Source organism: Moschus berezovskii, chromosome 22 (assembly GCF_049115385.1).
Source record: "Moschus berezovskii isolate FMDL1 chromosome 22, NW_MosBer_1.0, whole genome shotgun sequence".
NCBI lineage: Eukaryota > Metazoa > Chordata > Mammalia > Artiodactyla > Moschidae > Moschus > Moschus berezovskii.
In genome coordinates, this window is record NC_142481.1 from 39,594,775 (window position 1) to 39,606,560 (window position 11,786).

The window sequence follows — 11,786 nt, forward strand, 5'->3', positions numbered from 1 at the left end:
GTTTCCCCTGAGTGGACAAGTGACCATCTGGCTTATTAGAGATCTGGAATTTTGCATATAATGCACGTGCACCTGTAAATAACAACAAAATCTCCCCACCATCCAAACAGCGGCCCTTCCATGCTTTTGGTCCATGGGGCTGCCAGACACAGCGAGATTTCTGAGACCTTGGCTCTCAAATCAGAGCGTGTTTGCATGTGAGCCTCCAATTCTAGTACAATCTAATCATTTGACAGATGGGTAAACTGATGCTCGGGGAGCCCTGGCCCATAACAGCCCCAAGGTCACTTAGCCTGTGAGTAGTGCAGTGAGCATTAGAATGAAGTCCTTCTGACAGTTCAACTCTCCTGCCCTGCTTGGGGTTTCTGAGTGACCACACAGGTCCCAGAGTGGCGAAAAACATTTTTACTTTCTTTTTTTAACTTTCATTTTGTAATCAGCCCTAATGCTGGGGGAAAGGGAGGCTGGGAAGGGAGGACACATGGATGGATTTACCCTCATTAATTGATTTGACAAATATTTATTAAGTGCCTACAGTAAACTTGGCCCTGGGCTGAGTGCTGTAGACACATATCAAGGGCAGTGAGTTCTCTTGGTGTTTTCAGCGGAGGCAAGGGTGGAGGGACCCAGACACGGATCCCAGAATCACACATGTTCCAACACATTACAGACACGGGAAGTGCCAGGAAGGAAAAGAACAGGCTGTTTACCAGCATGTTCCACAGGCTAGGTCAGCTACTAGCTGACCTAGGAGCTAGGGTCAGGACAGGCTTCCAGCAGGAAGTGATGTTTGAGCTGAGCTGTGAAGATATTTCCACAGGACTTTACAGTAAATGCTCCAAGGACGGCCTGTCCTCTACCCACCACCTCACTGAACTCCCCACTGCAGCAAATAGCATCCTCTAAGCCCACTAGGAACTTTCCAGTAACCCAGTCCTCCACTGACTCTCTCTGGGCAGGATGATCTAAGATCCGTTGCTTAGTATTCAGACATGTGCCAGCAAGAGAGCAGGCTGTGTCTCCGCAGAGAGGAATTTGGACACCACATCCCCGCCTTCCCTCTGCATCCACTGGGGAAGAAGTTTCTTGTGGGGTTTTCCCTTCCCAATGTCCCAAGGCGGTGCCAACTTTCCATCCGGATGCTTCTTCCAGGCGTTGGCATACAACTCCTTCCTCCTCCCCTGCCTGGAGAAGACTTTCTTACCCTCAAGCCGGAGGTGCTTGCCCATCTCCTCCCAGGTTGGGCTGGGTTTTCCAACTCTGCTCCCCCTGCCCCCATCCTAGCCACGAGCCTGGTGTTACTTTTCCCCATGCCCCAGTGAGGCTGCCCCTGTGACTCTGAGCTTCCTGAGCACAAAGCTTGTGGCTTCTTGATCCTTGGTCTGCCCTGGTGGTGATGTCTATCCTCAGAGGGACTTCAGCATCTGTTGGGCCCACTGATTTGAATCACCAGGCTCTGCCACTCACTGGCTCTGTGACCTTGGGAAAGTTACTTAACCTCTCTGGGCCTCCATACTCTAAAATGTGCATGATGACTAGTCCTTACCTCACAGGGTTGATGGAGGATTAAATGAGAGCTCCTACATAACAGGCTTACTGACTCCCCCATGGCGTCTACAGTACAACATCAATAATCATCCCACGGATTCAGTAGGAGGCTACACAAGTTTTAAGTCTTGACTGGTACAAAAAGTTTTGTGTAATCTGTCTTGAGTTCCAACCTTTTTTTCCGCCCGAGCTGGATGGCATCACTGACTCAATGGACATGAGTTCGAGTAAACTCCGGGAGTTGGTGATGGACAGGGAGGCTTGGAGTGCTGCAGTCCACGGGGTCGCAAAGTTCAGACACGACTGCGCTACTGAACTGAACTGAAAAGCCTCAGGATCAACTCTAACTACTCAGGCCCGGCAAGCACAGGGTACAGAGCAGAGGGCAGGGGGAGGGGAGGGGCGGGAGAGCTGGGGGAGGGGCAGGCGTTGGCGGAAACTGCACACGCCGAGGGCAGGGGGCTCGGCGCACGGCCCGGGCCGCCCTGCACGCGGTGTTCCCCGCTCTGCACCCGGCCCTGCCCTCCATCGCCCTGGCGCAAGTAGGGCGGCTTCTGGGAACTGATGCCCGGTGGCCCGTGTGCACAGCCCGGGGAGCCGCGCGGCCCGCCGGTGACTCAGCGCGGGGCGGGTGCAGGCAGCGCCCGGCCCCGGAGGGGTTTTGCACTCGCCCCAGCTCCTTTCTGCTATAAAGGCAGCCCACCGCCCGCTCCGCTCCAGCACGGCCCTCCGACATCCTCGCCATCCTGTGCTCAGCCGTCTCCGGACCCCAGCCTCCGCTTCAGCTCGCCATGGATCCCAACTGCTCCTGCACCGCGGGTAAGAACCTCTGGTTTGGGGCTGGGTGTCCATCGCAGAGCTAGAGGAGAATCTCTGATTCCTCATCACTCTTTCGGGGCACTGTTTGCCCCTTTCGAAAGGGTTTCGGTGTACCCTCCTCTCCTCTGAGTTCAACTAGGAGACCCCGTTTGACCGATAAGGCGATTCGAGCTCGTGGCTCTCCCGGGTTCCCACGAATTGGTTGTGGAACTGGGACTCAAACTCGGGCTGCTAGCCGGCATGCCCGCGTTCGGTTCTCCAGGGGCCGTTCTTGCATCTTTCTCCTGGCAGGTGAATCCTGCACGTGTGCCGGCTCCTGCAAATGCAAAGATTGCAAGTGCGCCTCCTGCAAGAAGAGTAAGTGGGATTTTCTGTCTACCCCTCACGCGCCCCACTCCCTGCGCCCAGCACCACACACCCCCGCCCTTGCAGGAGGATTCTTTACCGTCTGAGCACCGGGGAAACCCCTACACCGCTGGAGGGGAATTTAAATAGGGCAGTGGGTGCCGCTTCCCCAGGGAAGGTGGCGCTTCCACCGGAGAGGGCGGGAAACCTTCTTAATCCATTGTCCCAAGTGCTCATCAGTACCGCCCCCTTCCCTTCCCCAGGCTGCTGCTCCTGCTGCCCCGTGGGCTGTGCCAAGTGTGCCCAGGGCTGCGTCTGCAAAGGGGCCTCGGACAAATGCAGTTGCTGTGCCTGAAGGCGGGGAGAGCCTGCTGCCCGGTGTAAATAGAACAACGTGTACAAACCTGCATTTTTTTTTTTTAACACAACCTGACCCGTTTGTTACATCCCTCTCTTTTTTGGTCCTATAAAATACAAGCATGATAATAAAAGTGGTTGGCTTTATTCTGACTGTTTTCTTTCACTTGACCAGGGCTTCGGCGAGGGATTGGGCTAGACGTACAGACTTGGTTTCTGGATGAAAATGTTACCCCTGACAAACCTAGTGCCTTGTTCGAGCCACATTTCGGCACTGAGCTTCATCTTCTGTAAAATGGAAGTGCCTTAGGGCAGATGCTACAAGGACACTGGGCACATGTGGGGTTCCCTCTGTTTTCAAGTCAAGCACAGAAGCTTCTCAATCTAGAATTTTCATTCTGTATGGTTCCCCTGTTCAATTTCTGTTCCTCTTGGGTTTTAGGTTTGAAAGTGACTAAAACCTGCTTAAATGGGGCTTCTAAAATAAATCCCTGTGGTGAAGGAACATATTTTACTTCCCATCCATCACAGATCTAAACATTGGTAAAAATAATAATAATTACTATAAAAATGCCACAGAGGAACAACACAAAACCTATATTTTTAGATTCAACACACATCATTTTAATCACTATATGAAGAACAAACAAAATCAGATTTTAAAATACTGTACAGGGGGACTTCCCTGGTCCAGTGGCTAAGACTTTGCAATCCCAGTGCAGGGGGCTTGGGTTCCATCCTTGGTGGTGTACCTAGATCCCACATGCCATAACTAAAGATCTTGCATGCTGCAATTAAGACCAAGTGCAGTCAAAAACAAACCAGCAAAAGGAATGCTGTGCATACATTCATCAAGTGTCCAAGAGCAACCGGAAGCAATTCATAAAACAGCCCTGGGGTGTGGGCCCCACACACCTTGCACAGCACTGCCTTCCCACCCCTGGCTCCCACACAGGGAACAGACACTTGACTTGCCCAGTGCCACTCACAATAGATCCACTGCCCTGAGAGCGCCCTGCTGGGACTTGGTTCTCAATCTTTGGGAGCTGTTCCATCGCTCAGGCTGAAATTGGTCCCTCCAAAATCCAGCCCTTGGCTACCTGAAGACAGCAAAGTAACCAGGGATTCGGAGGGAATTACCCAGCCATTTCCCATGAAGAGGGTGGATGCCTGAGAATTGGACCCAGATGAGAGTATTTCATGTCTGCCAGAACTAGGTGATGGCAATTTGGAGGGTGTGGTGGTGTTTGTTCGGCGGGACTGAGGTGCCCAGTGACTTGTAATTAATGCCAACGGTTAGTCCCCCCTGGCTGCTTGTGGAGAGAATTGCTATTTGATGTCAAATAAAAGGGAAAGGCAAGTCATGTGGCCCCGAAGTCAAGACCACACTTGTCCACAGGTGCCCTAGGTAAAGAGGGGATCCCAGGAGTCAGCCTGTGCTGAGGGCATGGGTGTTGCAGTTCACAGCCTATTTTACCACAAGTGGTAAGCCCTGGGCAAGTTACTCAACATCTGAGTCTCCATTCTCCTATTAAAAAAAAAATATATATATATATTATATATACCTATTTTTGGCTGTGCTTGGTCTGTGCTGCTGAGCGGGTTTTTCTCTAGCTGTGGCGAGCTGGGGCTACTCTGTAGGTGTGGTGCATGGTCTTCTCATGGCAGTGGCTTCTCTTGTAGTGGAGCACAGGCTTGATAGTTGTGGCACATGGGCTTAGCTGCTCGGTGGCCTGTGGAATCATCCTGGATCAGGGATCAAACCTGTGGCTCCTGCACTGGGAGGCGGATTCTTTACCACTGAGCCACTAGGGAAGCCCCCATTTTCCCATTTGTGAAAAGGAGATTATATCTCTATGTGGGGATTAAATGATAGTGTCCTGGCTTAATAAACAATGGCCATTCTGATCACTATATCCACACTGACATTCGCGGAGAGAGAATCCTTTCAGCTCCCGACAAGCTCTTGGGGGAAGGCTCATTGGTTTAGAAGCAATACTCTGGGCTGGAGGTTAAGGATGGGTTTGGAAATTTGCTGATCTGGGGCTAAAGGGAGTATGGATGACCTCCAGTGAGCACCCCCAGGACAAGATGCTACCACAGCGTTTGGACACATTCCCAACCATGTCATCTGATCTGCACAGGAACCAGTGAGAGAGTGAATGTGCAGGGGCTGGAGTACTGTGCCAATTTCAGAGAGGTTAAGTAACCTGCCCAAGGACACACAGCTCAGAGGTCAGAGGCCTGAACCTATACTACAGCTGATCTCACCCCCTGGCCACAGCTGGCAGATCATGATGTCACGGAATGCTACTGAGAGGTAGAAGGACCTTTCGAAAAGGTCTGAAGGTGCTCCTGACTTGACACGTAGGAAACTGAATTCCAGAGGCCACAGAGCTGCCTGCTCAGTGCGCTTCCCACTGCTGCCCCTGTGCCAGCTTTCAGCATCCTTGTTGGTCATGTGAAGTTGGGGTGTGGGAGCCTGGGTGGGGGCAGAATGCTGCAGTCAGGCTGCCAGAGTACCAATCCTACCTGCGTCATAGGACATAACCTCTCTATGGCTCAGTCTCCTCCACTGTTTGAGGGGCAAAATAAAAGCATATGGCTCAGTAAGACTGTGCTCTCAATGCAGGGGGCCCAGGTTCAATCACTGGTGAGGGAACTGAATCCTACATGTGACAGCTACGACCTGGCACAACCAAATAAATAAATATTTTTTAAACAAAAGCATATGGCTCAGGAGATTAAAGAACTAATACATGTAAAAAACTTAGTATGGTACTTGGCACGTGCTGAATGGTCTATAATGTCAGCTATTTATTATTATCATTATTATTCATAACATCGCGGCTATTCAAGTACCCTCTAGACACAGAAGCAGTGCTGGTGTGCCTAGGTCTATGTCCTGTGGTCTTCATCAACCACTTGAGCACGTGACCTGTGGTCCAAAAAGAGTCACTGATTCTCACAAAATTGTGATCAGCATTGGGGGTTTATAACCCCGAGCACAACAGTCTGTGCCCTTATGGTGCATACAGACAATTGCCTGTGATTTCTGCTACCACACTTGCACCAGTATTTTACTTAACATTTAAGTGGTTTATATGTTTTAAAATATATTTGTATCAGCATCTCCAGAGAAACAGAACCAGCAGGATGTAGATGGATAGAAAGAGAGAGAGAGCACACCAGGTTTAAGAAATTGGTGTATGTAACTGTGGAAACTGGCACGACTGAAATTTGCAGGGCCAGCCAGCAGCCTGGAAATTCCAGTAGGAGTTGATGTTGGTTGCAATCCTGAGTTTAAACGCCATCTGGAGGCCCAATTCTCTCCTTTTCAAGAGACCTCATTTTTTCTTTAAGGCCTCCACTGACTGGATGAGGCCTTCCACATTATGAAGGGTAATCTGCTTTTCTCAAAAGAGAATACTGATTTAAATGTTAATCATGGAAAAAAAAAAAAAACCACCTTCACAGCAACATCAGACTAGCGTGTATGATCAAGGACTGGGTATGATAGCCTAGACATGTTGGCACGTAAAACTAACCATTATAGACCATCACTCGTCACCCATACAACTTCTTGCTGCTGCTACTGCTGCTAAGTCGCTTCAGCTGTGTCCAACTCTGTGCGACCCCATAGATGGCAGCCCACCAGGCTCCCCCCGTCCCTGGGATTCTCCAGGCAAGAACACTGGAGTGAGTTGCCATTTCCTTCTCCAATGCATGAAAGTGAAAAGTGAAAGTGAAGTCGTTCAGTCGTGTCCGACCCTTAGCGACCCCATGGACTACAGCCTACCAGGCTCCTCTGTCCATGGGAGTCTCCAGGCAAGAGTACCGGAGTGGGTTGCCATTGCCTTCTCCATACAACTTCTTAAACTATACTTAATCTCCCAACAAAGACAATAACAAGGTCATACTTCTGTCTAATATAACACAATTACCTTACCTGAAAGGTAAGGTAACTGAAAATGTATAACAAAAGTAGGATGCAAAGTCCTTGGGTGATGGTCACTTTTGTACTTGCTATCATGTACCTTAAATACTGTGATATTAACAATACATGACTACTACAATGTACAACTAATACATTCTATGTTATATGAGAAGGGAATAAAAGAAGGAAGAAAACAAAGATATTTACCATATACATATATATTTACCTATTTATATATATATATTACATGCGCTTCCCTGGTGGCTCAGGGGTAGAGCATCTTCCTGCCAATGCAGGAGATACAGGTTTGATCCCTGGATAGGAAAGATCCCCTGGAGAAGGAAATGGCAACCCACTCCAGTATTCTTGCCTGGGAAATTCCTGTGGCCAGGGGAGCCTGGCAGGCTACAGTCCATGGGGTCGTAGACACAACTTAGTGACTAAACACCAAATATATTACACTATTTACATATTTATATATATTACATATTTGTAAAAAAATAACGAAGAAGTACTCATAACAGTTACAGTTGTCATTTCTGCTTCTGGAACCAGCCACATGGTCACGGCTGACATTTATAAACACCTTCTTCTCCTACCTACTCTGTGTTCACTTTGCCCCCTGCAGGTACCACATTTGGTCATGGTTCTTGATCTGGTGGGCTGACCCTAAACCTTTGTTTTGAAGGGTCTGGGCCTTTATCAATCCGGTCTTGATTGGGTTGTTATAGTAGTTGCCCACTGACTTTAATCTCAGGGCAGGGAAGTACTAAGAGATGCCCTGAGGAATCTCCTGTTACATAGGCTTTCATAGCGCCATTGAAGTCTTACCCATTAGCCTAGAGTACTTGCTATGTTTTGCAACTAGCTCCAATCAGCATACCATCAATGTACTGGACCAGTGTGGTGTCTTGGAGAAGGAAAAGACAGTCTAAGTCCCTGAAGACAAAATCACCACACAAGCCTGGAGAGTTGATAAGCTTGAGGCCTATCTCTCTTTAAAAGATCTCAAGCAGTACATTGATGCTGAAGACACATCAAAGGAAAACTTGATCCCTGACCTTCTCCTTCCCTTGGGAAGCTGACTGGACTCAGATCCAGTGGCACTAATTCCTAGCTCTGTGGGCAAGTTACTTAACATCCTTGTGACTTCCCTTCCCATCAGCCAAATGGGCTCATAAATAATAGCGTTCCTCTTTAGATTCATTGTGAGGGATGAAAGATTAAAAAAAAAAAATTAACCAGGTGTGATACACGCAAAATGCTGTCAAATAGTAATATTGAAAGGGAAACAATTACAAAATGATATATAAGACTAGGTCTGAATATCACCTAATAAATATCCCTCCTCTGGACGCATCCCACTTTCTGAACATCTTTTCTGGAGTGAGGTGGGCTGGCTAGGCTGTAGAGATACGCAAAGGACCCAGACAAATGTGCTCATATATCCTTTCAAACTGGAGAGTGGGGGAAGGATGGAAGCAGAGGCCATTTCCGTTTATACCCAAAGGAGGCTCCCCGGGCGCAGTGTCGCCTTGAATTAAGACAGAAAAACAGGGCCAAAGGCCTTCTGACCACTGGGGGAGGAAATGTTCGGGTTTTTCCACCGCCTCCTTTCAGCAGGGACGTGAGCACAGGCTGGGGCTGCACACGGGCTCCGGAAAGGACGAACTCGAGAATTTGAGTACAAAGGAACGGGCGGCGAGAGTGGTTGGGGGGGTTGGGGTGGCGAAGACGGATGATTGGGTTCTTGGAAGATCCTGCAACAAAGGTGGCATCCTACCTTGGGAAAATTGGGAAGGGGCGGGGAGAGAAGCTGGGACGCCGAGAGCAACCCGGCACACCTCCCCTCCGCGGGTTCTTGTGCCAAAGGGGGCGGCCCGAGCACTGCGCACGGACCAAGCCTTGCTCACTGAACCTGCGCTCGGCGGGCGCCGCCAGGTGCGCTCAGCCCCGCGGGGCGGGCGGACCGCGTGGACCAGCCGAGCCGGCGGGCGGAGTGCAAGGCCGGGGCGGGGCCTCTGCGCCCGCGCCGCCTCCTCTGGGTATAAACTGAACCGCGCGTTCCTGGATTCCAACACGTCCCCAACCGGCCCAAGTACCTCTTCTTTGCCACTTGCTTTGGACGGCCTCATCTCGTCTCCGAATGGACCCCAACTGCTCCTGCTCCACTGGTAAGGGATCCCTGACTCTGGGACTTCGGATGTTCCCTCCCCAATATCAAGAAGTGTCCCTGGGTTTAGAAGAGGGAGTATTTTGGGTGAGCTTTTGTAGTTAACCCAGCATGTGCTTTCTCCCCAAACTAGTGCCTTCATCTCCCATTAGAGCGTTCCCTTCCTCCTAGTCTTCCGTTTCAGAGGCAAGCGGTCTGAGGCTCGAGGCTGCCCGGTCCCACATCATCCAGGTGTTGGGGGTCTCTGGGTCGGCTCCAGTGCTCTATCCAGGCCTCCGTATTGCCTAGGCTGGGTGGGGAAGGGATACTGCCTCTTCTGGGCTCAGACATAAGGTCCGGGCCGTCAGACCCAGGCTTCCTGAATGGGCACTGGAGCCTGGGGCTCATCTTTGGGGGTAAATACACCGAAGGGCAGAGAAGGGGTGACAGGGAGGAGGGTGAGGGGGAGATGAGCCTTCTTTCTGTTCTGTGCTGGACGGGAGCTCCCAGGGGTGGTCCTGACCCAGGAGCAGGGGGAGGGTCCTGCTGATGTCTGCAGTGGCTCCTCCTCCCCGCTGCTCACCGCTGGCCTTTCCCTTCCTGGCAGGCGGCTCCTGCAGCTGCGCTGGCTCCTGCACCTGCAAGGCCTGCAGATGCCCCTCCTGCAAGAAGAGTGAGTGCGGGGCCTCCTCTGGGAACCCAGGGAGGGGATGGGTGGGAAGTGGTGCAGCTAGGGGGAGGGAGGGAACCCAGAGTGGGTTCTGGGGGGCTGGCCCTCTTTTGCCTCTGGGCACTCACCTGTCACTGCTACTTCTAACTTTCTGCCCTGTCCTGGGCTTAGATGGAGCCAGGCAGCCATTTCCTGGTAGAACTCATGCTAAAGGTCCTCCAAGCTGTCTTAGGGCATGTTTTTCTGCACTCAGGGTCCTCTGGGTCTGAGGGTTTTGATGCAGGGTTGCTGTTGGGCAGGGAGGTGCCTGGGAAATGCATCATGGACACCTGCTTTCCCGCATCTCTCCACAGGCTGCTGCTCCTGCTGCCCTGTGGGCTGTGCCAAGTGTGCCCAGGGATGCATCTGCAAAGGAGCCTCGGACAAGTGCAGCTGTTGTGCCTGATGTCAGGTAGAGCCTGCCCCAGGTATCAGTGGAGGAACACGGACCAACCTGCATTTTTATACAGCTCTGACTTGATCACTACATTCCCTTTCTTAGGAAATATGTGAACGGTAATAAAGGCTGTTGACACTATTCTGACTCCGTTTTCTTTTCCGTGCATTCGGAATGAGCGCTTTTGTGCTATCCAGGGCTGGTGTAGGAGACTGGATGAGAACTGTAGAGACGCGGTTACGAGAACGAAGTGTTAGGTCCTAATAAACTAAGTGTGCTGAGCAGATTCAGGGGCCCCTCCATTCTCGTGTCAAGGGTTGGTGGCTTCATCCTCTGATTGCCCTGAATAACTTTTTATCCTCATAGATTTTAGGCTTGATAGACTCTAAAGAAGTTGGACTCACACCGCTAGTTACCTAAATCCCTACCTGGGACTCTCAAACTCCCTGCACTGAAAGACTAATGTGAATTTTCTGGCTGTGGTTTCTATTTTCTATCTTCACAAACCTAAATGTTGGCAAAATAAAATTAAGTGAATTACTAATAAAAATTTACAAGGATACAAAATACAAAGTCCAATTATTGAGTCAACAAATTTGAATAAATACATGGGGAACAGTAATACAAGAAAAATTAAGTAAAAACCACATGTTTGTTCACCCGATACTAACACAATATTGTAAATCAACTATAGTTCAGTTTAAAAAACAAACAAACTACACATTTGTTCATCAAAGGTGTATGCTGAACACTGAAAACACATTATAGGTGCCCCACTGTGTGGACCAACCATACCTGGAGTAGCTCCTCCCCACATCCCCACGGGGATCATCCATCTCACCTGGTCCAGTGCCAGGAAACCTGCTTCCCTTGAGAGCTCCCTGCACTGAGTTGGCTCTAAGTCTTTGGAAGTTTCTTTAGGTCAGGCTGAACTCTGCTTTCAAAATCCAGCCCTTGGCTACTTGAAACCAGCAAAGTGGCTAGGAATTAGGAGGTAATGCCCAGCCATTTCCCAGCAAGAGGGAGTATACCTGGAAACTGGTTCCTGAGGAGGACTTCATGTCTGCCTGTGTGCATTCTGCACAGTGTCACATTCTGCAGTTACGAAATTGTAGCTGTGTGTATTTGGAAGGAGAGAGGTGCTAAGCGACTTGTAAACGATGGTCATGGCTAGTCCCCGCCAACAACATTTGGAGTGATTTGCTATTTGATAAAGAGAAAGACAAGTCACATGGTCCAAGTGTCAGTACCACACTCACCCACAGGTATCCTGTGTGAAGAGGGGATTTCTAGACCCAGTGTGCTGGTTTATTTAAGCAGTGGCACTTTCTGCCACATATCCTGAATGAAAGTGACGTCACTCAGTCATATCCGACTCTTTGCGACCCCATGGACCATAGCCTACCAGTCTCCTCCATCCATGGGATTTTCCAGGCAAGAGTGCTGGAGTGGGTTGCCATTTCCTTCTCCAGGGGAATCTTCCCGACCTAGGGATTGAACCTGGGTCTCCTGCATTGCAGAC

General features: G+C 50.2%; 2 protein-coding genes across 2 annotated transcripts; both read left to right on the forward strand.

Moving 5' to 3' along the window:
- The first annotated feature begins 2,132 nt into the window (after positions 1 to 2,132).
- LOC148774407 (metallothionein-2) lies at positions 2,133 to 3,216 on the forward strand. The gene is made up of 3 exons (XM_088830249.1): positions 2,133 to 2,367; positions 2,659 to 2,724; positions 2,976 to 3,216. The coding sequence occupies exons 1-3, from the start codon at positions 2,340 to 2,342 to the stop codon at positions 3,065 to 3,067; spliced, it is 186 nt and encodes a 61-aa protein (XP_088686375.1). The 5' UTR covers positions 2,133 to 2,339; the 3' UTR covers positions 3,068 to 3,216.
- A 5,814-nt stretch (positions 3,217 to 9,030) lies between these two features.
- Positions 9,031 to 10,405, forward strand: LOC148774408 (metallothionein-1A-like). Its single transcript, XM_088830011.1, has 3 exons — positions 9,031 to 9,180; positions 9,766 to 9,831; positions 10,182 to 10,405. The coding sequence occupies exons 1-3, from the start codon at positions 9,153 to 9,155 to the stop codon at positions 10,271 to 10,273; spliced, it is 186 nt and encodes a 61-aa protein (XP_088686137.1). The 5' UTR covers positions 9,031 to 9,152; the 3' UTR covers positions 10,274 to 10,405.
- The last annotated feature ends 1,381 nt before the right edge of the window (positions 10,406 to 11,786 follow it).

Coding starts and splice junctions, on each gene's coding strand:
- LOC148774408 (XM_088830011.1), top strand. CDS start 9,153: ATGGACCCCAACTGCTCCTGCTCCACTG. Junction 9,181..9,765: donor CAACTGCTCCTGCTCCACTG/GTAAGGGATCCC, acceptor CCTTCCTGGCAG/GCGGCTCCTGCAGCTGCGCT. Junction 9,832..10,181: donor ATGCCCCTCCTGCAAGAAGA/GTGAGTGCGGGG, acceptor ATCTCTCCACAG/GCTGCTGCTCCTGCTGCCCT.
- LOC148774407 (XM_088830249.1), top strand. CDS start 2,340: ATGGATCCCAACTGCTCCTGCACCGCGG. Junction 2,368..2,658: donor CAACTGCTCCTGCACCGCGG/GTAAGAACCTCT, acceptor TTCTCCTGGCAG/GTGAATCCTGCACGTGTGCC. Junction 2,725..2,975: donor GTGCGCCTCCTGCAAGAAGA/GTAAGTGGGATT, acceptor TCCCTTCCCCAG/GCTGCTGCTCCTGCTGCCCC.